At 39.7% G+C, this 26,817-nt stretch overlaps 1 protein-coding gene and 1 long non-coding RNA gene across 3 annotated transcripts; one reads left to right on the plus strand and one right to left on the minus strand.

Annotated features, from left to right (window-relative positions):
• Positions 1-2,834: 2,834 nt before the first annotated feature.
• Positions 2,835-7,541, minus strand: LOC137100207 (uncharacterized). Its single transcript, XR_010910865.1, has 5 exons — positions 7,355-7,541; positions 4,686-7,207; positions 4,534-4,572; positions 4,186-4,281; positions 2,835-4,046 (listed from the first exon to the last, which is right to left on the minus strand). It is a non-coding gene; the product is annotated as an uncharacterized lncRNA (long non-coding RNA).
• Positions 7,542-9,108: 1,567 nt separating this feature from the next.
• On the plus strand, positions 9,109-26,639 carry atf6b (activating transcription factor 6 beta). Of its 2 annotated transcripts, XM_067477274.1 has the most exons (17): positions 9,110-9,414; positions 13,399-13,478; positions 15,717-15,798; positions 16,417-16,476; positions 16,567-16,646; positions 16,785-16,983; positions 17,070-17,234; positions 17,696-17,865; positions 19,306-19,485; positions 20,759-20,841; positions 21,079-21,264; positions 21,541-21,648; positions 22,127-22,226; positions 22,446-22,513; positions 23,093-23,192; positions 23,399-23,483; positions 23,790-26,639. In XM_067477274.1, exons 1-17 carry the CDS (start codon positions 9,342-9,344, stop codon positions 24,095-24,097), a joined length of 2,127 nt encoding a protein of 708 aa, XP_067333375.1. In that variant the 5' UTR covers positions 9,110-9,341; the 3' UTR covers positions 24,098-26,639. The 2 variants fall into 2 exon arrangements, with proteins under 2 accessions (XP_067333382.1, XP_067333375.1); XM_067477281.1 differs by lacking the exon at positions 21,541-21,648 and having other exon boundaries at positions 9,109-9,414.
• The last annotated feature ends 178 nt before the right edge of the window (positions 26,640-26,817 follow it).

The raw sequence follows: 26,817 nt of genomic DNA on the forward strand, positions 1-26,817 counted from the left end.
GTTCAAGGGGAATGGCTGGGTTTTCTCTATATATATATATTTATAGTCTTGATTCTGTAAAGTGCCTTAAGATGACTTTGTTTTTAATTGGCGCTATATAAATAAAGTTGAATTGAATTGAATTGTCCTGGGTTTTGCACAGTACCTGTGTTTGTGACAAGTGTTGATGGTGCAGTTGGTGACTCTGAAAAAGGTGAAGCTGCTGAATGGGATGAAGTTTCTGTTGTAGCTGTAATCTTGATGTGACCTACTGATGGAGGAAAAAATACACAAGTGCATTTTACAACAATGACTTCAGGCCAGAATGTCACATTATTCACGAAGACTTCTAAACTACATCACATTCTTTTTACGGTGGGTCATCTGACATATTGTAACTGCGTCTGATTTAAAATATAATCTACCTTAGAAAAAATTATTCTCAAAAAAATTCAAAATATTGTGCTTGTGTGTTTAGTTCATACTGTACATACAATGTTTAAGGTTTAATTGATCAAAAAGCAGAACAGCTGTGATAAAGTCTGATGTTACCTGATGAAACCACTGTCAGGTTCACAGCTGATTCATTATTACAGAAATATGTTCCAGCATCAGAGACTCTGACACTGAGAATCTCCAGTGTTTTATTTATTGATGAACTGTAACGATTGTCTGGATCATCAATGTGTTTTTTCACTCTGCCACCATCAACTGTGAGGATGTCGACTCTGCATTGTCTGTTTTCTCTGCTCCACGTCACTTTACCCTCCACAGGGTGACGACATCGCAGAGTGACTGATTTCCTCTCTCTGCTGACTTTAACTTGGAATTCTGCTAAAGACATACTGTACACTGTTAGAGTGAACAACCCTCAGATCTATAAAATCAGAAACAGAATCATATTCAGCTGTCAAATACAACGAGTTTGTTTTTCTATATCTACACCATATTTGCTTCATACAGACTACAGGACGTCTGTTGTGCAGAATAATAACTGAGGACATTCAAAGGAGCTTTACTGAAACAGTAACATTTACTTTATTAAATGTTACAGCTATTCATGTATTCATTAAATCTGCTTTCTGAGGAAACGTGTAACACTTTAAACCTTAATTTACTGATTCAAGATGCATCATGTAGATGTAAACAGTAGTTTAGTATAGAGACTATTGTACAGGATTGTTGAATTATTGTTAAAAGTTTTTACCTTCAGCGACATTACAGCCCAGAACAAAGATTAACAGGCACATGTAGACGTTCATCCTCCTGAGACAAGATTGAAATGAACCACAAACACTTTCTATCTGAGCTGAAAACAGGAACTTTGCTGCTTTCTCAACGTGTATTGGTGTCTTCTTATGGTTTATGAACATGGTAGAGTAACTACAGCTCTTTATCACTTTAAGAGAGAACCTCCTACTTGGTGTTAGAAGGAGACATGCATGTTATTACCATATCAAGTTGTTAGGCATAGTTGCATACTTCCCCATCCTGTACACAAATTACTGTCACCATCTGAAAATAGTTGTGGTGGTTTTGTGACTGTGGGTTTTAAAGCCCCATATGTCCTTTCTGTGGGGAGTTTGTATGTTTTCACTGTGCATTAAAGATAATAGACTACTCTGGTTCCCTGCAGATGGTTACTAACTAGTGTCTGATAATCTTAGAAATTGATTACAACATTGTGATGATGTTGCTGTGGTGTCTTCTTGTGCACTGATTTTCTGAGCTGAAAGGTCAATGAGACTAACATCAAATTGCAAAAGCTGCTGACAGAGGTCTGACTAGCAATGGGGTGGTAGTTATAGCTTTTTGTTGTTCTTTTCTTTTCTCTCTTCACTTTCCACTCACCCCAACCTTTCAAGGCAGATGGTCGTCCACCCTGAGCCTGGTTCTGCTGGAGGTTTCTTCCATTAAAGGGAGTTTTTCCTCTCCACTGTTGCCTAGCACTTGTAAAGAGATGACTTTGTTGTGAATTGGCTCTACATAAATAAAGTTGAATCGAGCTGACCAGCTTGTCCAGTCTGTTTCTGTCCTTATCCTTGATGCTGCCTCCACAGCCGACCCAGGCCTAAGGAAGACTCACAACACCTGCTGGGGAGAAGGGAATATGCACCAGATTATATCCCACATTTGTCAAGTTCTGGTTTTATTTTCCACTTCATTTTTAGGCTAGTGATATGATAGCAGGGACAGACATTAACTAGTCAGAAGCTCTAAGAGCAGAATTTAAATGGTTCATGTTGGTTATCTGCAGGATGTGGCACAAAGGAAGTAAACATCTGACATGAGAGGACGTTGGACACAACTATTTTTGGAGCATTTTTAACACTTAGACAAGCATCTGGTATGACTACTGCAATTCTAAAAAGTCGACTTATTCAGAAACCGGTTATTAGTAATCGGATGAGATAGATGAGATAAGAACTTTGCCATTAATTCATTGATAATATACAGTATATCATTTCTAACAACCACTAAAGGGGCTTGTTAAAAATGTTTCACAGTGTGTTTTAAAAAAAACTTAGAAGACACCGATAAAAACATCCATCCATCTATTATCTGTCACCGCTCATCCTATGTGGGTCGCTGGGGGGCTGGAGCCTATGCCAGCTGTCATCAGGAGAGAGGGTCCACATCGGACAGATGGCCAGCCTATCGCAGGGCCACAGAGAGACATACAAAGACAGACAACCATTCACACCTATGGGCAATTTTACATTCACCAGTTAACCTAACATGCATGTTTTGGACTGTGGGAAAAAACATAGAACATTAAAAAACACACATGAATACTTAGAAACCACAAAGAAAGTATAAATAAACATGTGCTTTATTATCTGACTGAGACTGGGATTCATGTAGAATAGTCACGTCAGTGGACATGTTCACTCATCTAGATTACACACAACTCACTGTTTCATTCTGAAGGCAATAAAAGCCTTAAAACACAGTGTAGAGTTTAAAACAGTAACTTCACGGCTGTTCACAAAGTACTTTACTCCCTACAGTTGAGTTCTTAAAATATATATTTGGTAAATGGTAAGTGGCCTCTTAGCGCTTTGATCCAAAGCTCTTTACAATATTCCTTCAGATTCACCCATTCACACACACACTCACACACACACCAACGGTGGTGGCTGCCATGCAAGGTGCTCACCTGACCCACCGGGAGCAACTTGTGGTTGTGATGGAAAATCAAGTATGAATAATTTTAATGCTTATGCTTTGTCTAGTTGTAATGATATAATGTACTCCCTGCACTGACCCTGTGGTCCTTGGACAACTGCCTTACCCACTGAGCTACAGCGTATATTTGCTGTTTGATGAAATCTGTTACTCTGCGTTGTCGTCACCCTGTGGAGGGTAAAGTGATGTGGGCAAGACACTGAACCCCTAAGTTGTTCCTAGAGTCTGCTGCTTAGTTGTAAGTGGCTTTGGATAAAAGCTTCTGCTAAATGACTCAATGATGGTGACAGAGTGAAAAAACACGTTGATGATCAAGATAAATGTTCATCACTAAACCACTGCTGAGTGGATTTCGTTTCAAATCTAGACTCTGCTTTCTGTCTTTTTTTCATGGTTGGGTTCTTGTGTTTAGTAAAAAGGTTTGAATTTATTTCCTTTCTCTGCAGAACTGTGCTCACCATGAGCCAACATCTGGATCCAGAAGTAAGGAAGTGAAGAAGTCTGAGGTCACAGTGACACCTTACAGCAGACCACGCAGCACAAAACCACCTGAGTTTAAAAGTTTCAAGGCTGAGAATTAAAACTTGGACGTGTAGATTTATTAAAATCACAAAGGTTTTATCATTGTTAAAAGCCACAAAGTCCCACCTGGACTCCCACATACACATATAATAATAATCTGACCATCTTCATCTGATAAGCAAACAGCAACAATATTTCTTGTCTTACAAAGCAGGAAGTGACTCTTATATATTATTCTATTATGCTGCTTGTACTATTGTAAAGTTGCACATAAATGTCAATCAAACAGATGTATTCATTTGTCTCCCACATGATGGAGGATCAGAGATGATGACGAGCCTTCTGTTTCTGTTCAGCTACGACAGAGGGAAGAGAAACATGGAGACGATAGAGAATTTTAATTCACTTCTGCTGCATCTTTTTATTTAAAACATGACAAAAGTCTTTATGTTTATGATCTTTGTCAACTTTCAGGCCAAAGTACTGTATATTCACCTTTTCTGCAGGTAACAACAGTGATGCTGATCATAATGATTAAACTAAGAATCACAATCACTGCACGAACAATGTGTTGCCACAGGTCAAAAGAAGCTGGAAGACAAATAGACACGATCCATCACCGGATACAAGCAGTGTTAAGCAAATTGTCTCCTGAGTTCCCAAACTTTGGAGGGTTGTTAAAAGAAGAGGAAATGCAACTGTGCTGCTCTCCAATTATTTTTTAAATGTGTTGCTCACATTAATGATGACTAAAGCGTAGCACACTTCGATCAGAAAAATGTCATATATCAAATCCAAACAATCCTCTGCTTCCATGAACAAACTGATTAAATGCGAACTCACGTGTGGTTGAAGGTGGATCACTTGACTGAGTCGTGGAAACTGTAAAGATCAGACACATTTAAAGTCCTCTTCAGCTGAATTTAAACACTGAATATAGTTTAAATGTGGTTTTGTTGGTGTTTTTGGTAAAACTTTCTTTACTGAAACTCTACCTGTGTCTGTCGGTGGTGTTGATAGGACAGTGACTGGAAGAGGTGCAGTTGTTAGACCTGTTGTTGCAGGTATTGATGCTCCTGTTACAGGTTTAGTTTCTGGGGATGATAATGTATATGTTTGTGCGTTATAATCCATGTGAGGGAAGAAGGAAATAACATGCACAGTAATTCTGGCATATTATTAGAAACCACTCACACTCACACCTACAGGCAATGAAGAGTCACCATGTGTTACGACACATGCACTGGGAGAACACGTAAACTCCACACAAAAAGGACAGAGCCTGCTGACGGATTTGAACCGGGAACCTTATAGTTGTGCGGCAGCACCACTAATCATTCCTTAGTTAATGATGGACATACAACATACACATTTTAGATCAGAAGACAGAACAACATGAAGTCTGTTACCTCGTGGAATTTCTCTCAGTTTCACAGCTTCTTCATTATTACAGAAATAGTCTCCAGCCTCAGAGACTCTGACACGGCGAATATGCAGTGATTTATCTGCTGATAAACGGTAACGTTGGTGTGGATCATCAGTGTATTTGGTCACTTTGCAACCATCATCTGTGAGTAGGTAGACTCTGCCTTCTTCTTTGTTCCGTCTGCTCCACGTCACTTTACCCCTCACAGGGTGACGACAACACAGAGTGACCGATGTCTTCTCTCTGGTTACTTGAACTTGGATTTCAGGAAAAAATTTATTTCAGTAAATACGCATTTTAAGAAAATTGACTCTCAGACCTACGTGTAGTTAAATTCTAAAACATCTTCAGAGTTTAAGCATTTTATTTATGTAACTAATAACTTGCAAAAATTTAACACATCCGCTCCTAAAATAAAAGTTTCCCATATTTTAGTGAATCAAGATGCATCATCTAAATGAGTAGTACAGCAGAATATAAACAGGTAGCTGTAGTTGTTCATTATCATCCTGACACACACTGAAATGATTCAACGAAGTGCAAACAGTTTTTATCTGAGCTGAGAAAAGGTCTTTTTTACCCTGTGGTTAAGGAACACTGATGATTCCTGTTTTTTAAATATAGCAACAACTCTGTAAGTTCAAAAAGCGTCTCAATAAGACATGAACATTGTTACCATACAGAGCTGTTAGGTATAAAATGTCTATAGCAGCAGCACTGAAAAGAATAATTTAATGACCAAAGTGTAACTGAGCAAATTAAACTTCCTAAACACCAAAAACAAAACCCTAATAGAGGAAACAGTTTCAGAGGCTACTCAGAGTTTTCAGCCTCCACACTCTGACGTCAGGCTCCTATGATGACAAACTATGGGAAAACACGCATCAAGAGATTCTATTTGGAGACAGCGGTGTTGCAAACTAAAGTCAGCTGTTCACATGCCCTCCTCAGCCCTGGTGGTGCTGTGACATCAGCTAGGAGTCAAAGTGTTCTGTGAGGCATCTCAGCTGATCCCAGCAATCCAACCTTCTGGACTGATGTTGTCCCTGAGTTCTGTTGGAGCCACTGTTCCACTGTGCCGTTTAATTCAGATTCAAGGATTCAGATTCAAACAACTTTATTTATCCCATAGGGAAATCGTGTTGCCTTGTGAAATCGCCTTGTGTGAAGTACAAACTACTGATCAATAAGTAAGAAAAACGCAGCTAGAGGAGTAAACATAAAAGAAATAGAAATAATACTAATCGTCCATTTTGACCATTTAGTCTCCCTCCTTTTTCCAGAAAATGAAGCATTTGATGGGAATTATCATGTGTCTTTCAATAAGTAAGAAAATCTCATTTACAGTAGAATGTAACTGTTAGATATTGTTCAAGTAAATGTGACTTGACTTGCATTAGTTCTTAAAACACAGGATTTCATCTCATGTACATGTTAATATCTTATCATGATCAATTTCATGTTAATTTACAGAAGTTTGAAGCAGGCATTTTTGTACAACATCCTAATATATAACCTGTCTATTGTTACTCAGTGATGAAACTCTCCCTGAGTTACTGCTGCAGTTTCCTATGTGAACCCATCCATTCTCTTTAATATAAAACAAATGGTTTCATTCGTTTCATTGTGTCCCACATGATGGAGAATCACAGATGATGAGGTGTCTCCTCCGTTTCTGTTTCTGCTCAGCTGCAACAGAGAGAAACGTAGAGAAGACGGAGGTTTGAGACTTTTCACTTAAACCGTTACAACCATTATGTTTATGATCATTGTCAAAAACATGTCACAATCACTAAACCACTTTCAGGTCCAACTCTGTTCTCCTTTTTCTCCAGGTAACAACAGTGATGCTGATCAAATTAAATAAAGTATCACAATCACTGCACGGATTGTTAATGTACAGAGTCTTATCTGCTAATGAACTGTATCATCTGTGTGGGTCATTGTGTTTCTTCTCATTGTCTCCATCTATAGTAATTAAATCCACTTTGCTTCTATTAGACTTTCTGCTCCATGTCACTTTACCACCACCAGTGTGAGGACATCGAAGAGAGACCTGCTGCTTCTCCTCAACTACTTCATGGATTATTTCTGTAAAAGAAACAGAATGAACTAAAAAGGTTAACACCTTTGTGTCATGATAACAGCAGCTGTGTGGGTTCACAGCAGGTGAAGAACATGTCAACAATCACACACTTATTAGGTAAAATAATTTGCGTTGATGTGAAAATTTCTTACCTGCAGTGACATTACAGCCCATAATAAAAGCTAACAGGCAGCTGTAGATCTTTGCTTTCATCCTGACACAGACCGAGATGATAAGTATTCACAGTAGTGTCTGACTTTAGCTTCTGAGAACAGGAACTGGGTGGTTATTTTGCATGTGTACCAGAAAACCTCAACTGCAAATCTAACACAAAACTATTCAGCCGCAATAACTTCTATCTGTGATCCGCATTGTCTGCTTGGCTCATTGGGTCTTAACTGACACCAGCAGCTGTCAATGCAGTCAGGAAGATTTTCTGTACATCTATGTGTCAGGTGCCGTGGGAATACATTGAAACTGGTTACTGGTTGTTCAAACATCAGCTAAGCACATGTCACTCACACAAACTTCAAGCCCAAAAAAGATCAGTTTAGTACTGACTTTCTGACAGTGTCTAGATACTGTACGTTAAGTTTGTCTCATGTTATCAGCAGCTTTTGTTCACAGTTATGCAAATGATGAAAATGTTTTACATAGAATGGTGTTAAGTTCATTTCAAAATGCGTGTTACAGCCCAGAACTAAGACTAACACACTTGATTCAGCTTCTGTTTAAGCTGAGAACAGGAAGTACGTGGTTTTATATGTGTGTGTATCTAATAAAAATACACACTCGTCACTGTGACTTTGTGGTCAGTAAATACTGATGTTTCCTTTTAGGTGAACATAGGTATTTTTTATTACTAATAAAACCTGTGTCGGGTTCATTGATGTTGTTTTTATTATGGGAAAAAATAAGCATTTTGGATAGATTTTTTAATTACATTTTTATTGCACACATTGTAATATGTATATTATTATTATTGGTATCCATTCAGTATTAATGTGGAAATGTGAAGTTTGTAGCTTTGCTATTATAACGAGCGATTTAGAGAATAACACTCATAAGCAAAATTGATTATGGTGAGTTATTCCGTTTTTTTCAGTGTTTTCACTCTTTAAACCACTTGAGCTTTCTACTTGTAAAAACTGTTCTGTCTTTTCTGTGCGGCGAGGAATTTCTGAATCCTTCTGTTTGCATGGATCTTTTTATTCAAATGTTTTCTCTCTAGGAAAAGCAGCCTGTACCGGCCTGTAGATGGCGTTAGACCTGCACTCCCAGGTACAGGTCTCTGTTCACTTTGCAGTGCACCTGCTCCATCCTAGTTTATGACAACTCGCTGCATAGAATAAATGATTCAAAACGGTGCAAAATGGAAGTTTTCCACGACTTATATCCGTAAATCTGTGTCTGTTTGAAATAAGTCACGCTACTTTTAACAACATTTAACACGCTTTCACTCTCCACCTCAATATTTGGGGATAAAAAAAAATTCTCAGCAAAATAAGAATAACTACTCAACTAAGATGCTCTGTTGCTTTAGTTGCTTCTTTTGTTTATTGAGCAAAATGACAGACTCACGTTTTGTTTTCGTAATGCTCGAATCAACGTGATTCTCACCGAAACGGTTTCGTGTTCGGAGAAACTGTGATTAGCCAAAGCAGCTGTCAATTAAAAACCGACCCGCTACGTCTCCACGCTCATTGGTTACATTCACCTGCCAATCAAATTGCAGGCCTGCGATTAGGCCAAATCACCGTTAAACCCCCTTCCTCGACAATAGGGTGACTTGTGCCCCAATCGCGCTCTTTGAATGATGCTATTGGTCAATTATCTTGTCAATCACCGCAGTCTTTACTGTGGTTGGCTGCGCTGTTGCAAGTGGGCAGCAGTGTTCCAGAAAGAGAAAAACGTTTCCTTGTCTGTCATATGCGTAGCGAAGGACCGAGAAACTATCGGAAGAGACACGCTGAATAAAAATACCTCTTTTCCGACAGAACACTTTAGTTTGAATTATAAATGGTATCCAGGTTTAATATCAGCCAACTATCTGGATGCTAAAGTTGGAGACCGTGTTTGGTGCGTGATAGCCGTTATCTCGTCGCTCTCTTCCTCTCCAAACACACCGCCTTTGTGGCGATGAGCACGGATCTGCTCTCTGACCTGGAGAGCCGCTTCTTCGCCGATAACCTTCTGACAAGCGAAGACTGGGGTGAGTTACCATTTAAAGACCCTGTAATTGGAAATGAATGTATATTAGTAGCGATGCCCGGCTAGCTGGGTGTGATAACGGGTGTGTGTGGATGCCTCTGTTGCCCCCCCCCAACCCCCAACCCCTCACACTTGCAGCCTCACAGACGAGGCGAGACGGCTGGCGACGTTAAATCAGGGTTAACGGATGTTTGTCCTCCGCAGTTTTATGTGAAAACATTTCTATTTGGCAAAAAAAAAAAAAAAACGTGTCGGAGTGTGTGTGAGGTGTGTGCTGCACGCGGTCACGTTGTACGTGTGTGTCCGCTTCCTCAGTCTGCAGACCCGGATATGTCAGTTTCTTTATCACAGGGGGTTGGAGCGTGATCACACTTTAATGAAATCTCTTCTTGTCTTTTTCGGTTTATATTATTCAGGGTTTACTGTCGTACAGTGATATAATCAGGGACTTAAAATTGCTTCTACGGGGAAACTGTGAGATGCACCTTAAAATAATAGTGTAGTCGATTGGTCTGTTTAGTCACACGACATGCAAATATTCAATCCTTGTCATTGTTTTTCCAGCAGCACATTTTCATATTTTTGACTTTTAGTTGATCTAAACAAAGACGTCGCCGGTGGCCTTGCCACATTTTTAATATAAATAAAGCATATCCAGTCTACAATGCAGTTAAAAACAACAAAACATAAGCAGCTTAAAACTGAGAGATACTCAGTTTACTTTAGTTTGGGAGATGTAAAATAACAAATGCTCACTTTTGCTAAGCAGAAGCCACCGAGTGTTTTGTGTTTTTGTTTCTGGACGGAAGCAGTTGACCAGCTTTGCTTTTTAATTTTCTGTTCATTGACTGATTAATCAGCTAAACGTCATCAGTCCAAGTAAACGCACACTGACAACCATTCACCCAACAGAATATTTCAAATATATTATATACTATACAACAAACTATACAACCTACAGATTAAGAACTGGAATCCAAGCCATGCAGGTTCTAGTGAACTAGCGTATTTCTGAAATATAGAGAAACTTTACATGTTAATGAAAGGAGACATGAGAGTTGCACAGACCATAAACTCAATGAGATTATATTGAAGTTTTATGGTCTCCGACAGAGAAGTGGGTCAGTAGACCGACGGAAAGCCTGAGTTTTATTTTCTGGTTTCATTATCATCGACAGACCATGAGAAAAAACAAACTGAGCCTTTATATCTTTACATGTATCATTTGCACAACAAGAAGCGGCGGATGCTTTAAGGCTCCACTGTAATAAAGAAAGTATTAAAGAAACTTTACCATTTTTACTACCGTTTATCTGGTTACCTGCTGTTTGCCGTCGTTGGTTTTACTTATTAATACAACAATGCTGGTTCTGGTCAGAATAACAGAATCTTAACGATTTCAACCTAACGTTATGGCTGCAGGACTGGTAAAAAGCCTTTTTCCTCTGTGCCCCACATGTGTCCCAAATCCTACATCTGTTACCTGTGTGTCTTTGCTTGCATTCAGCCAACGTATCATTTATTTTTAAATGAAGGTGGCTGAGGATTTTGGGTGTGTGTTGTAGTTGTGTGTGATGTAGTCATGGCTCACCGCTCGCGCCAGATGATAAAACAGTACTCTATCAAATACCTTTCATTATCTGTTGATCCTTGTAAATAGATTAAAACCTTTAGAACAAGTTCTTCTTAGGACACAAGGTGACTAAAGATGACTCATTTTATTCTGTCCTGGTTTTGTGACGTTTGACATTTGACTGCTCTAGTTATTTATTTAAAAGACACAATCAGTGCCAGTGTTTCTGAAACCTGGTTCATGTAACCCTGTCAGTGTCATGTCTTTTACATACAGAGAGCAAATGTTAGCATTTGTAACCTGTGTTGCTACTAAAGAACATGAATCACACCTGCTGTCTGTGACGGGACACAGGCTCAACAAACGGCCTCGGTCTTTACTGTTTGTTTTCAGTTTCAAAGTCCAGAGTCGTGCCGAAAACTGAAAAGACATGCAAAGCACGATGGGAGAAGTAACAGCACACAGGGTCATGGTTTCAGTTTGTAGGACTCTGCTTCCTGCAATGAAACAGCATTGAGATAAAAATACCAATTTTGAATAAAGTTTCAACCAAGCAAATTAGGCAGTTCAAAATTTAAAAAATAAATATTACTGCATGACCATCAGTTATATGAGGAGATTATGTCTTAGAGTTATTTCCATCAATTTTCCATCAAGTCCAATAAAGGTGCATCTAAGCTCTAGTTAAACAGAAATATTTAGACAGGTTCTTATCTGTCACTCACCTGTCAGACAGAATTCATCAGCATCAAACTTGTTAATTCACACTAAGCATTTTTTAATAAAATTTGCTGTATGGTGGTAACAAAACCCAAGCAATGAAACGGGACAGCACATGCTTTTAGCGTGATATGCAACATAATAAGGTAAAGTTATTGTATTAGCACATAGTTACTTAATTTTCTAAATGCAGCACCTCAGAGTCTACAGTGTACTCTCCATAAATGTTGTGGTGCAGAGAGGAGCTGAACAAGGGTCTGGTCAGCTGTGAAATGAGGGTAGGTGGTATTGTCTCAACTGATGCCATCTGCTGTTATAAATACCCAGGGTGGATTTGGGACTTCAAAATAACAGCACAGCATCAGTGTACAGTGCAAATACATTTTATCATTGTATTATTTTTTTCCTCAAATATAATGCAAGCGCCATATTTTGAAAATTACATTTTATTTAAAAAAAGTTTTGACACATAGATCAGTAATGTACTCCATGCTGTATATGATATTTGGCATATAGTGGGACACAATGAGAGGAAAAAAAACTCACACAAAGTTAAGAGCAATTGGTTTAAAGATGCATAAACTGAAATTTATTCAGCCAAACTGCCAAAAATATATATTGTCAACACTGTAGGTGTTGTCTGTTTTTGTGCCGTACAGCATCATCAAGGACACTATTCAATCTATTTAAGTCCCCAGGTTTCTAATGAAAACCTTTTGTTGTTAATCAGTGACACTGTGTGCAGTGCAGCTAGTGAAGTGTAAAAATGACACTACTCAGGTTTACTTTGAACTGGTTGAACATTACACCTTTTACAACTATAGATTGTTTTGTTTTTGACTAGTCTGTCAGTTTTCTCATCTTGACATGTCTGAGCAAAAATAAATGTGCGTTTTACTTGAATTATCCCAACTGCAGAATAGTTTCTGATTAAGTAGTTTATGCAGCTCAACGTAAAAACGAGCAAAGTGTATGTAAATGACATAAAAACTTTTCCAGCCAAACTGTCAAGTCAGCAGTTTGTAAATGAAGATTTGCTGCTTTTCTCTATTATGGGATGCTTAATGGACTGTTAAAGGGGGTGTTGGATGAACTGTCGAAATGAATAATCGATAAATATTAAGTTGTTTTTATTAAATGCTTTGACCTCTCTGTGAAGGCTTTAACACACAGATGCTGTTCAGTTAATGGTTGAGTTTCATGAAAATATCATGTTCCCTGGTTGAGTTTGGAGCTAATTTTCATTACAGATTACTCGGATTATTGTCTTGATTTATAGATTAGTTGCCTTGTCAGAAAAAAAAAGATGTTGCTTGTTTCTTTCAACAAATTGCCCAAAATGCAAATTATTTACCAATTAAATATGACAAAAGCAGCAAATTGTCACATTTTAGAAGCTTTAACCAGCAAATGTTTGGACTTTTGTTAAAAATGGTCAATCAGTTATCAAAATAGCCACAGATTATCTGTTTGCTTAGCGATAGATGGTTGTTGTTTTAGTTGCAGAAAGCAGCTGGTGAGCAGCAGCAGGTTTGTTGTCTTCCTATTTTGTTTTAAAGGCATGTGACTGAAACTTGATTTGCATTGTTAGTGCTGGAACCTGAACAATATCAGATTTAACAGTGTGTTCGGGCTGCTCTGTCGTCCCAGGTGCTGAGCCTAAACCCTGTCTTCCTGTCTTCCTCTTCTCAGATGCCTGCCTTTACCAGTGTGAGAGCATGGAGGAGGGTGAGGACGCGGACTTCAGCCGAGGGCTGAAATACGACACGTCGGTACGGACACAAAAGGAAAGTGTCACTGCTCTCAGCTCGGGCCTTTGCATCCAGAGCCGGGAGTGAAACTGACACTCTCCATAACATACAAACACTCCACTTTCACATTGTCTGCAGGCCGAAGCTCGAATCAGTGAATCATCGTACACTGTCACAACTGCTTTCAAATTTTATTTCAGAACAGCTGAAACTCTTATTTCAGGAGAATTACGTGAAAATAAGATATTTGGATACGTAGTATGATTAACTACGAGTGAATGTTTTTGCCTGCAGGTGATAAAACTGAGTTGTTTTAATTCACAGATAATGTAGTTTTGGAGATGTGGTTGATTTGGTGTTGAACAGATCGTGTGTACAGTAAAATATTTCCGATTATGAAATTCGGCTCAGATGGAGAATAAATCCCATATGGCCCATGGCTTTGTCTTTATGAAGGACCCCCAGCAGGTCAAAATGTTGAGCCGTGTAAAACAGCTCAGCTCATTCACTTTAGCTCATGCAGGTTGTTGCTGCTTATAAGTAGGATGTGCAGAATAAGTTGTCTGAGGAAACTGTCCCATTCACAAAACACGCGTGCGCTCAGCTCCAGTCGCTAATGTAATGCAACTTGACACAAACCCTCAATCAGCTGATTTCTTAATTATGGAATGATAATTAGAAAGAAAAATGGTCATTATATTCAAAATGAAGGGAAACTTTTCTCTTAAGTGTGCTTAACTTAAACTTCGAAGAAGTCACATCTCCAGCAAATTCATAGTGTAATGAACAAGGTTATTATTAGTTACAGGGTCCTTTCTGTGTTTTCAGTTTACTTTTTTAACAGACTGGAAAAAGATTTGGTTTTGTGCCCTACGTGTACATACTTTTTAATTCCCATCCTCGGTCTTGTGAAGCAGTTGGCCATTTTTTATTGCTGTTCATCCAGATATTGTGAGTAAGTAGCTGTCAGGAGTCTCCATCTTGTTCTCTGTTGAACATGTCCGGAGAACACACTCCCCTCCCAGTTAGGTAGAAGTCTGTCCACAAGTTTGCTTCTGTCCGAGTGCAGGCTCAAACCATAGTCTCTGCTCTGCAGCGCTGACTGCTGGATGGGTATGTGCTACGAGGAAGGTCAGAACTTGTGAGGCTGAGCTTTGTTTCGACCTTTAGCCTCCAAATGGACATCATTTTGTTTAAGTGTTAATTCGGCTTTGACCTCTTTAAACGTTTTTTCCCTCATTCAAGCACCATGGAAGTTAGAAAATGCTAGAAAATTCCTGCTCTGCTTCAGTAAAAATGAAAAGAGCAGCTATGACAATCCAAAAAATGCAGCCGAGGCCCAGGAAACATGACCTGTGTACACAGAATAAACTGTTACTCCACCATCAGGACAAACCACTACTGGTAAACATGCCATTCAACCCTGTTAAAGAAACGTGACTAAAAACGAATTCCCGGTCCTGCATTAGGTGTGGCAGAGCTGTGCAGACAGACCTTTGTTGTAAACCTGTGTTCAGATCAACTGAAGCTTCTTTCTGACAGTAATATATTTAGCATTGTGGATATGAGGACTGTATTACAACAACATTAAGACCCAGAAGAAATACTAGCATTTTCTTTTTCAGTCAAACACATCTCTGGCCCCCATTGCTTCAGTCAAACAGGCTTGTTTTTATTTATCTAACCAAGATTTTGCCTCATTAGCTGCAGGTTAATTAAAGGAGCAGGTACACAACTAATTTAAATAGACTCTTAACATTTTGTTTGCACTTTGGAATTATTTTCCAAATTTTATTCACTAATTTACTAATTTATTCAGAGAAAGAAAAGGGGTTTTCAGCTATTTTTTAAAAACCAAAATACCCAAAGCTGTGCAGTGTGCAGAATTGTCAGTTTAAGAAATTGTTGGATTTCTCAGTTTTATTTGTGAACTGTCCTGGCGCCGACGAATCACAACATTTGAAAACATTATTAGCTCTTACACAAACAAAAAACTTTTAGAAAGGAAGGTTTCTGCATCTTGTTGGGTTTTCTCTGTTTTGCAGTGTTTGTTTTGCATGTTTTTCTCTGTTACAATATATTGAGCTCTCTGGGCCTCCGTACTTTTACTGAGCAGTAGGTACAGATGATGGGTCAGTGGAAATTCAGGTTACTTGTTGTTTTTCTGACCAGTTCTCACACACACTTTGTCTGGTCTAATTTTCCACCTGGCTTCCTCTGTTAATTAGTTTTCCACTGTCTTTCTTTTCCTTCTCACAGTTTGACAATGACCTCGTGCTCACTCTCGACCCTGACAACCCCACATCGCCATGGCGACACCTCGACGACAACCTGCTCACAGGTACAAACCAAAAAACCAGCCGACCGTGACCTCGGTCAGGATTTGCTTTTCACGCCTCATGTGTCTCTGAAACGTGAGAAGGTTCCCCCTCCCTCTGCCCCAGGACGATGAATATGAGACTGAGTCAAATCAGCTTCAGTGTGTGTTCACGGTGATCAATGAACATGTCAGTGTCAACAGACTAATCGTTCAAAAAGATTGAGAGCGAGCCAGGAGCAGTTTCCCAGACCGTGGGTTGCCCCTTTCCTTATTTTAAACTGTGTCTGGTTCTTCAGTTCTTCAATGATCGTTAGTGTATTAATAATGTTAGTGAAAGAGTTTTTGTTCAATCAGTTCTTCTAGGTGGAAGTTCTTAACCTGGGTTTAATATAATCATTTGTATTATTTTATTATTGTAGTCATGCTGTAGACTGTTTTGGTTTATAGTGTCATTCTGTTCTGTGAGAACATTTTCAAGTATTTAAATTTTTATTTTTTTGATGGACCAGTGTAAAGATTGTTTACTTACTGTAACATGAGCATAATGTTAAAATTTCAATGTGAGTTGTTGTTGTTGTTACTACATCTTAACATGGTGCACATCTTAATGTCCTAATGTCTGTCCCCTCTTCCCTTAAGGGGACACTACCGTAATGAAAACGGAAATGACCATAACGCAGCCGTTACCAGTGGAAATGTGTACGTTCTCCAGGTTCTTTTAAATCTGATGTAGTCATGTATTGTGTTGTAAATCTGTATTTACGGTTTTCTTGGGTATGTGTCTCCAAGTGTTCCAGGTGAAAGCAGAACCTCCTTCTCCTGCGTCTTCACTTGGCTCTGACTGCTCTGCATCCTCACCGGACCCTCAGGTGTGTGGATTTAGTTTAACACCTGAATGTGGTTGATGTTCTAGAGGCAGCAGTTTCAGAGAGTGCTTATTACTGGTTTTGTTACAACCTCAACACCTCCGCTCGGTGCCTTTACCTGACTGCATCTCCTCTGTGCAGATCACGGTTAAAGGTGAAAACCCTCCGACTCCTCCGTACATGTACGGAGATGTGCTGTCGCCCCCACTCGGTTCTCTGGAGGTCACCGTGGCAACAACAACCATCCCCCCACCACAGACACAGATTCCCACGGTAACACAGACGCCATTAACCACACAGATCCCAGCAGTCATCAGTGGAATACAAACGCAGGCCTCAGGTAACCAGCTTTAGACACTGATTCACTTAGTTTAAACATCCACATATTTAGGTGCCTCTAACTTTTTTTCATTGTCTCTGCTTCAGTGTTGCCAACTTCCGCCACATTAAAGGCCAGCACCATCCTCAGCACCAAACCTCCCATTCAGCCCAGACCTGTGTGTGTGACCACTCTTCCCGTCCCCCAGACTCCAGCACCGGCCAAGACACTCATACTGCAAGGTCTGCCCTCTGTGGATCAGACCAGACCTGGTGAGTCAAGAGTGTGTGGGGTAGGGCAATAAATCAAATTACTTAGTATTTTTGTTTTTGAACAAGATGGTGGTCGTGATTTAATTTTTCATATCGCCCAGCTCTAGTATGGGGTGATGGTTTAGCACAGGAATCCATTCATCCATTCATCAGTTTGTCTGTTGTGTGTCAAGTGTTTAAAGGTGTTCTTGCTGTTAGGTGCTTCTTCTGTGTTTTAATTCTTGTTTCGATGCTTGATTGGCAAATCTTGCAAAGAGCTAAAACTAGTGTTTTGACTAAAATAACAACAAGCTCGAACCTGTGACACTGCTCTGGTGACATTTGTGTGTAGCGTGGGTTTTTGATGCTCTGTTTCCTGCCTACTCAGCCACAGTGTTGGTGCCTTCCTCTGCAGACCCTATGTCTCCTGCAATGATCAGAGCACTGATGGTTACTCTCTTCTCGTCTTCTTCCTCCTGCAGTCGTCCTGTCTCCGTCTGTCTGTCTCGGCTCAGCTCCAGCCATCGTCAAAATGGAGCCTGTCTCTCCCACCATCCCCCAGCACTGCTCCAGCCCCACAGCCCCTCCCAACAGCAAACCCATCGTCCCGGCGACCACAACGTTACCTGGCAACAGCTCCAGCGATATTGACGTGAGTAGAAATCAAGCAGTGACTCACGCTATTTGTGAATTCACCAGCAGAAGTGTTGTTCATGAGTATATATATATGTTTCCAACTGGACAGTATGAGATCCACACTAATACTACTTGGATTATTTACACATCTAACTGGATTTTTTTTAACAAAACATACTAATAAATTATTGTTAAAACAACTTTGTCCAAATTGCTTAATAATATTGAAATAAAAAAAAAACACAAACAGCGTTTCTTCTGCTTTTGGACTTTTATACCTCTAAATCTAGTTAAATATCACTAGCAGGGATTTACAATATATGAAAAAGAACACTGTGCTCTACACTGCATGAAGGAGGGTTCAGACCTGTTTACACAAGAGATGTGATTTAAACCAGTTTTGAACACTTCTCTATATGCGGAGTTTAAATCTAATGGTGAAATATTTTTGCAAGTCTCCCAGGCTTCGTGAAGAATGGTATTAGCTAACAACTACCTGTAAGCTGACTCGGAAACATGCATTTATTAACTAAGAGGCTGTAGATTGTACACATGCTTCAGTTGTCGCTTTAAAGGATCAGAAATCCCGTCATAAGGCTTCAACCTGTTATCGAGTGCCGGTGCGCTTTCATTTTTGACCAGTTTTAGTCCATTCTCAATGGGTTTTAAAGTGACTCTGTCAAACTATACCTGGTTGGGAAAGCTCATGACCTCAGCATTTCATTGTAATAAACCATTTTATCATACAAAGAAATCACAGCCAGCTCAGTTATTAAATAGCGTGTAGTAAAATGTGAATTTTATTTGACGTTTCTGTTGTCTGTTGGGACACAGACTTGTTCGATCGTTCATGCTAAAAAGCTCTAAAGAACTAAAAACAACGCAGGCTTTTAGTCTTACAACGTATTGACCTTAAAAAGTCCATGAAACTGCACTGCTGCATGTTGTGATTCGGTTTGTGATACATAGTTTCTCTCACAGGAGTGTGTCTGTCATTCTTAGGCCAGACAATGACTTAATCAATGTCCCGTAGCCAATTACACAAGTGACAGACAGCCAGCCCCAGTCTGACATTTTAGTCAATAAAAACAGGGATATAGGGTGTAGGCGCATGTACAAGAGAAAAGAAGTAGCCCAGCAGATGTAGTTTTGCAGGTTTGGTAACAGCAAACTGTAGCTCTGTGTTTCATTTGACACCCCTCACAAAATGGCTGTGATATATGAACATGGTGCTACCCACAGGGTGTTGGATGAGATCATACACCTACATACATCTTTGTATTTCTGCTTTGTTCCACCTTTCCTCCTCCTCTCTATTATCCCTCACGTCCTGTTGCCCTTCCTCTTCTTATTTTTTTTCATCTTATGTGTTACTCCTCTGAACACCCTCCTCGTTGTTGATTGTTCCTCTGATTCCTCTCTCCCTTTTTTTCCTTCCCTCCTCGACCTCGTGCAGATGAAGGTGCTGAAGCGGCAGCAGAGAATGATAAAGAACAGGGAGTCAGCCTGCCAGTCGAGGAAGAAGAAGAAGGAGTACCTGCAGAACCTGGAGGCTCAGCTGAGGGAGGCACAGCAGGAGAATGAGCGACTGCGCCGGGAGAACCAGTCACTTAGGGAGAGGCTGGCAGGGAAAGAGGTGAAAAATGGAATGAGATTCTGTTTCTTTTTTCTCTTTTAAACTTAACAGCTTGTAAGGACAACAAGGCTGTGGATGGAAGGCTTTGTCCTCTTCCTCTGGGGTGGAAAGGTTACACAACCACTGTCTGCCGATAGTGTTTTCTCTTGAGAGAATTGAAAAGGGTTGAAAGCTGTTGCATAACCCTCATCATTATGCTGTGAAGGTAGCAGATTCAGTCGCAGAGCTAGATTTTAATCCCTGACCGTGGGTGTGATGGTACTAACATTAAACACACAACAAATCAAATGTTAACATTAGACAGCAGTGTAGAGCATAAATGAAATTGGTACAGCTACAAAAATATAAAGAAAGCACATGAAGGTGCTCATCACAAACTTCTTTGAGACTCAACAAGAAGATGCAGATTCCTGTAGAATGAAATGGTTCTTAGCATCAATATATCAACACAGGAACACAGATGTGTGCTCTCTCATAGGGTTTAGGTTTAGTCACTTTACATCCCAGTTCATCAGCAGATATGCAACTATTGTGGATCTTTTCTAGAACTTAGTTCCTTTCCCTTTGTTTCACCGCAGAACCAGAATCAATATAAACTTAGATATGGGTTGTAGTTCTACTCCTTAGGTCCATAAATTGTGAGGTAGTACTAAGGGTCTGCAGCGATGAAAGTCACTGACTGGTCAGAGACCACCCACACTTGAAGCTGAGAAAGAGGGCTGGTTGTTCTGCTTGCTACAATAACACTAACTGTCTAAAAGAATATGAAAACTGATATCAGGGAGTGGGGCACGTTACACTGAGAAGCTGTCGCACATTATCAGTTTAAGGTGAATTCTGTCTCCTCATGAATTAGCTTGACAAGTGAAAACATATGCTAACACATGAGGAAACAAACCCCAACTGGCCACCTTTACCGTGCAAGTTCATGGTTGATTTTTCACTCCGTGGTGTGAACAAGTTTGATGCAATATTCCCATTAAACTAACAATGTCGCTTTTAACAACCGGTTAAACCAGAGAAAAGAGAGGACACAACCAGACTGAGCTGCTCAAGACTAATGAACCAAAAAAGACAGACTGTTAAACCTGTTAAACATGTTGGCAAGTTTCAAACAAAAATGAATAAACTGTACCCTAGACTGGCAGGAGTAGTCTAAGGTCTATTAGCCGATGAGATGTGACGATGCAGGAATCTGGTTCTTATGTATAGATGATTATTTACAAAGAGGAAAAGCACTAAAGCATTTAAATGTTCCTTTTGTTTTTCCCAGGGCAGCGACTCTGCGAGCAGCAAGAGAGCCGTCTGTGTCATGGCTGTTCTGCTGTTCGTGACCTTCAGCTTTGGACCCGTCAGGTATCTCACTGCTTTCTTCTTTTGCCTTCAGTTACCTCCTCTTCAGATATGCAGCTCAAATGCAACTTTCTTTTCATGTGTGTCAGAGATTTGTCAGAGCTCTGTCATCTACTCATCTGAAGCATTATTAAGTTTGTTTTTCTGTTTGTGTACTTTATCTTGTTCATATCTATTAAAGCTACTCACTTCGTATGGAACCGGAAAATTGTTCAAACTTAATATCCGCTGTGTCTGCAGCATCACAGACAGAAAGCTGTCAACAGGCCTACAGGAAGATGTGGTGTCATATACAGGACGACACCTGCTGGAGATCGACCGGCAGCAGGAGGCAGCTCAGCCTTCGAGCCGAGTGGAGGACAAGACGGAGACGGAGGAGGACGGAGGAGAAGCAGAGCGATACGCTCCAGAGTCATATCAGTTTAGGTGAGATGGAAACACTGAGAAATTGAACATTTCTTGAGCTCTTGACAAAGGAAACAAAAAACGCACACAAAATCAGCAAAGGGTTTATTTAAACGGTGGAATAAAAAGCATGATGTCATCATGGATTATTGTATCTAGACTGTTTGCACACGTTGAGACCGTAAAACTGTTAATTTTGCCAAAGATTTTCAGCAGATGTACCTGCCGAATAGCGATGGGTGATTGCTTTTTCATTTTAAAAATAGGCCAAAACTGAATCTGTGTGTATGTTTGCAGGAACCTGAGTGACATGTTCAGTGACACGAAAGACCTGCTTCTTCAGGGCATCGACCGTTACTTCACCTCCTCAGACTGCAGACAGTTCAACCGCTCCGAGTCTCTGCGGTCAGGCACACGATTCATCCTTGACAGATTAATTTTTTTGTTTAATCACTTTACTCACTCGTGCTCGTCCAGCTTTCTTTTACTTACAAAATATTTCAGACCTGTATAACTTGAATGACAGGGGGAAAAAATCAGGAGGACATAAAAATTAAATGCGTAATATCAGAAGTACACCACACGTCCACAGCTATAAATCCTGTCGCTCCCAATCAATTCATAAACAGAATACACAAGCTACAGTAACACAGCAGTGGGTTCAAACCTTTAACTACTGTGAGAGTGTCAATGTTTTGAATTTGTTTGCGCTAAACCTTTTTTATGACAACTGTTATTTCCTTCTCTCCCACTTATTGCAACACTGCTGGTGTCTTTTTGTCTTAAAGAGCTCTTAAATCAGTTCTTGTCTTTGGATGCTACTTCTGTTGACCTGTCTCTTCAGTTTTCAAGCCGACTAACCAAAGCGGTATTTGTTTTCCAGACTGGCCGACGAGCTGAGGGGTTGGGTTCACCGACATCAGATCGACCGCAAGAAGTCTGGAGGGAAACCAAAGATCGCCAAGAAGGCAAAGATGACTCAGGTATGAGGAAGACCACCTGTTCTTCTTCTATTAAAACTGATGCTGTGGTTACTTTTGCTGACTCCTGCTTTGCTTTCTTACATTTAAAGGTGATTCCCTCACGTGTTGAGTTTCTCTTTAGTGGCGTTGTTATTTTTAGTTCAAAAATAAAGCAGTTTCATGTCCCCTTCGTATTTGCATCATTAAAGTGAGCTGACTGTGTTGCTTTGTTTGATGCAGAAAGCTCAGCTGAGGAAGACGAACTTCTCCAGATATCTGCCCATTCCAACTCATCGCTCCATAGAAAGGTACAGCATTACACGTGGCAACAATAGAAAGAACCTTGTTGAAATTCTCCATGTGATGGACAGATGAAGTCTTATGAAGCTTTGTGATTTGTTTCTGTTTATGGCAAAGAAACACTATAGAGTCTCAGGACCTCAGAATAATCAAATGAAGGGAAATCTGGTATTTTGTAAAACTTCCAGCAGCTGCTGAAGCCTGGGGCTGTGGTTCTGATCCCAGAAGTACCTTTGTCTGTGTGATGTAAATTTGTACTGCCCACATGCAGATGGCCTCTTTGTTCTGGGACCACATCAGCGTCGAATGAAAAACAGGAATGATTTCTAAATGAGTAATTTCTTCAGAAGGTTTTTTGATGCTTTATCATTTTATCTAAAAACATCAAACTGATGTGCTGTTAAATTGCATAGAGCTATTCTTAGATGATTTTTTTAAACGAATTAAAAAAGCGAGTTAAACCCAACAGAATTGAAAAGATTGAATGGGCATTTAAGGAAAAAGACACTTTTCTATGAATTATTTTAGTCAAACATCAGTCTGAGCTCAATCTTAACCCCTGACCTCATTCTTCCTTTTTCCTGCAGTCAGCTGCAGGTGCTTCCTGGTCCTGAGGTCACCTACAGCGACTTCCTGGATGCCATCGACCGCAGAGAGGATACGTTCTACGTTGTTTCTTTCAGACGGGTACGAAACACCACAAGCTTTAAACCTCACAGGTTGACAGTTGGTGAATGAATGTGTGACTTGTGTCAAACTTCAGAATCAGAACGTGGTGATGCGTATAGTTGTGATTGGTTGCAAATGCTCCAGTATCTTGAAATGAAAGCTCAGACATGAAGAGATAAAATAACTTGACGTTGAAACCCGGAATGTGTCCCCTCTCTGTACAGGACCACCTGTTGTTACCGGCCATCAGCCACAATAAAACCGGCCGGCCCAAGATGTCTCTAGTGATGCCGGCCATGTCTGTTAACGGTGAGTGTATTACTGCAGCCCAGCATAGTAAAACTGCAGTTTATTGTAGTTATTGGTCATTAGAAGTTTGAATGTCACTTGTCAGAATAAATACACATGTGATTTCCAAAAAAAGTTGCTACACATTAAAATAAACTTAAACAGTTTAGTTTAGTCGGTTTGTTTTATTAGTGTACACTGCAGTCAGAATAAATGTGGTGATGCTGTTGTTCTCTAATTACATTCACAAAACACAAGTTAAACACACAAAAAGGTGAAAGCAGCATGGCTGTCCTCTCTCTCCTCCACCCCCTCCCCCCTCCACAGAATCTCTGTATAACTCGTCTCAGGGCTACGAGATGATGATGCAGGTTGATTGTGAGGTCATGGACACGCGAATCATTCCCATAAAGTCCTCTGCCGTCCCGCCCTCTCTGCGCGACCCTCCTCGTTCCCCTCCGCCCGCTGCAGCCTCCTCACCCTCCTCCGGACACAATCCCAACCATCACCACGGCAACCACACGTCGCTCCGAGGACGCCACCAGCATCACTCCTCCTCATCATCATCTCACAGGCAGCGTTTACCTGCCCGCAGACGGACATCTGAGTATTTACTCAGCCAATCAGGACTCTGAGGTGTTGCCATGATGATGGCAGAAAGAGAGGGAGACAACGGGAGATTGGTAAAACGGTTAGAGGTTGTTAGTTCCATCCGAATCTTAAGACATCCCTTTAAAAAGAACCCATCATCCTGCAGCACATAACAGTTCTCACTGCAGTGATTCTTGTTATTTCTGGGGAAAAACGTGACTAAACTCAACGTCCTCGTGCAGAATTCAAGTTTTAAACAAGAAAGAGCTTCTTTAAAAGATAATGTCCTTATACACACACACACACAAAAATGTGTTCGAAAAATGAAAGTCTCTGCACTCTGCACTTGGAAATCGTGCTGCGTTTATTATGTAATGGTGAAAATAGAGTTTGGTTCATGTGAAGTGCTGAAGTCTATAATTCAACAAACCCTGTCAGATTTGCTTGCACGGTTCCAGCTGAAATGAGAATATTTCACACTTCACAGCAGGTTTTACTGCACATCCAGCTCTTGTCTGTGCACCTCTGTCTTCTCTGTCTTCACCTCTGAAGTCAGAGGTGAAGTAGGTTTTTTATGTCTCACTGGATAATTTGAATTTTGCAGCCTGTGTGGGAGAAACCTCCTGCTCTCGATTTCTGTGGAGTTTGTATATATCTGTTCAAATGAGAGGAACATAACAGGAAGTGTGTATGTAAGATATTGCTACTGATGGCTTCTGCATGAAGCGGGATCCTGATGTTGGTTTAAAGAAAAAATTAGACAAAACAATCTAAAACTCATTTATCATTCAATTTTCAGCAGATATTTAGAAAATGACTAAAACTTTGCCACCTTTGTTTTTAAATTTGAACTGAAAGACACTGCAAGGCTGTAACAGATGAGTTTAGACCTTTGTAACAAAGTGAAACTCCCTAAAACAATTACAACTGGTTAGTGAACAATTATTTTGATAAGTTAGAATGTTTTTAGCAGAAATGCCTTAATGACATTGGTTCAAGCTTTGCAGAAATGAGAACGAGCTGCTTTTCTTTGTCATGTAAATCTGGAAGTTCAACGTTTTACTTAAAAAAATAAATAAATAAAAAATATTGAAAAATACAGAGAATTTAAGGCAGAGAAATTGTAGCTGTCCTAGCTCATATGTCAGGGACAGTTTATGTCTCTGCAGCTTTATGTGGTAGCAGCAGGATGTGGGAACATCCTCTGGTTATTTTTAGCACTAACAAAGGGCTGATTAAAAGATGTGACAGGAAAACAAAAAGTCAAGCATTTTCAGAAATCCACTTAGAGATCAGCATCTTTTAACTGCAGAACCTTCCTGAGAATCATTAGTCTCCTTAGATCAGCTGATGTTCTGTCTGAAAACAAATGTACACATTGTGCTGATGAATTTGTATTTGAATCGGTGAGATTGGAATGTATGAAATAGGAGGGAAAAGTTTAGTGCCTTGCTCAGGGATTCTACGTCTTCCTGTCCCCGGCACATTAAACCAGCAAGTCGGATCCTTCTTCATGTGGAATCCGTTACATTTATTCATGTGTGTTTGAGTTTTTTAATAGAAAAATCATGTGCGCCTGTTTTGAATTATTTAATAGTTGTAAATATCACTGTAGATATTTTCTTTTGGCACATTTTTTTATTTTTGTCTTTTGAAAACAACAAAAGAGAATTTTTCTTTTTCAGAGACTCAAAGTAAAAAAAATTATGTATTTGTTCAGTTTTGTGGACGAACCATATTAATTTACTCTGTCATAGTTTGAACTCATTGTCCTGATGCAATAGAAATATGTGTATATATACAGTTACAGAGTTAACTTGTGTGAAACTTCAGTTTCTCCTAAGTAAAGTACAACATACAATAATTGAGTCTCTTAGACCTGGACACATGACCGAATATTTTTGTTGTAAATTGTTTGTATCACGATTCTGATATTTTGTTTTTTCTAATCAAAATTGAAACTTGTCATTTTCTTTCATTTTCTTATGTGTTTTTTGTTTTTGTGTGGAGGCCCGAGTCAGCATTTTATCACGTGTAATTCAGAAATCTGAACTTAAAGGAGCATTGCAATGATTTTAAAGATTTGACTGTGCACTGTGCGATGTTGGACTGTTTTTCTCAAGTTTGGAAAAGATCATCTGAAGGTTTTTTGCCAAAGCTTAAAGATTTACAGAGAGGTGCTGCACTTAAATTATGGAAAATATTGGATCCAGTCTTGGGGCTGATTTTGCATTTAAAACATTTCAGCCTCTGCTGCTTCAGATTGTCCCCTTCTGCAGGTCCCCCACCTTAGAGGAAGTGCAGTGTTAAATTGTTGGATTGCTCCTTTAGGATTACAGCTAAAGCTTTCAACATAACAAGATTGTCAAATTAAAGGACTAAAACTCAAGGTTTTATCTGTATTTGCTCAAAGTGTGAGCAATCAAGATTCAGAAAGAAAAAGGAATATTTTGGATATGAACTTTATTTTCTTGTTCAGTTGTTGGAGGTTATGAATTGTTTCAGCTTATGATAATGATGAACTGTCTTTTTTTTTTTTTACACTTGGATTTTGTACAAATTAAACAAAGTAAAACGAGCTAATAACTGGGCTTTAAGTGGATTGTGTTTCTCCTCTTGATGCTAAGATGCTTCATGTGTGTCTCATGTTGGTGTCAGGCTGCAGGCTGCGTGTTGAACCCTCATGAGATATTTGTAAAACAGTTCAACAGCTCCCGTACCCCTGTAAGCCCGGAAATAGAAGAACGTCTCTAAACCATGGTTT

The sequence above is a fragment of the Channa argus genome, chromosome 1 (genome assembly GCF_033026475.1).
Source record: "Channa argus isolate prfri chromosome 1, Channa argus male v1.0, whole genome shotgun sequence".
In the NCBI taxonomy this organism is placed as follows: domain Eukaryota; kingdom Metazoa; phylum Chordata; class Actinopteri; order Anabantiformes; family Channidae; genus Channa; species Channa argus.

Excerpts from the sequence above, each read along its gene's own strand:
- atf6b (XM_067477274.1), top strand. The coding sequence starts at position 9,342 with ATGAGCACGGATCTGCTCTCTGACCTGGAGAGCCGCTTCTTCGCCGAT. Across the intron at positions 17,235-17,695 it reads TGTGGATCAGACCAGACCTG|TCGTCCTGTCTCCGTCTGTC; the intron begins GTGAGTCAAGAG and ends TTCCTCCTGCAG. Across the intron at positions 20,842-21,078 it reads TTCAGCTTTGGACCCGTCAG|CATCACAGACAGAAAGCTGT; the intron begins GTATCTCACTGC and ends CTGTGTCTGCAG.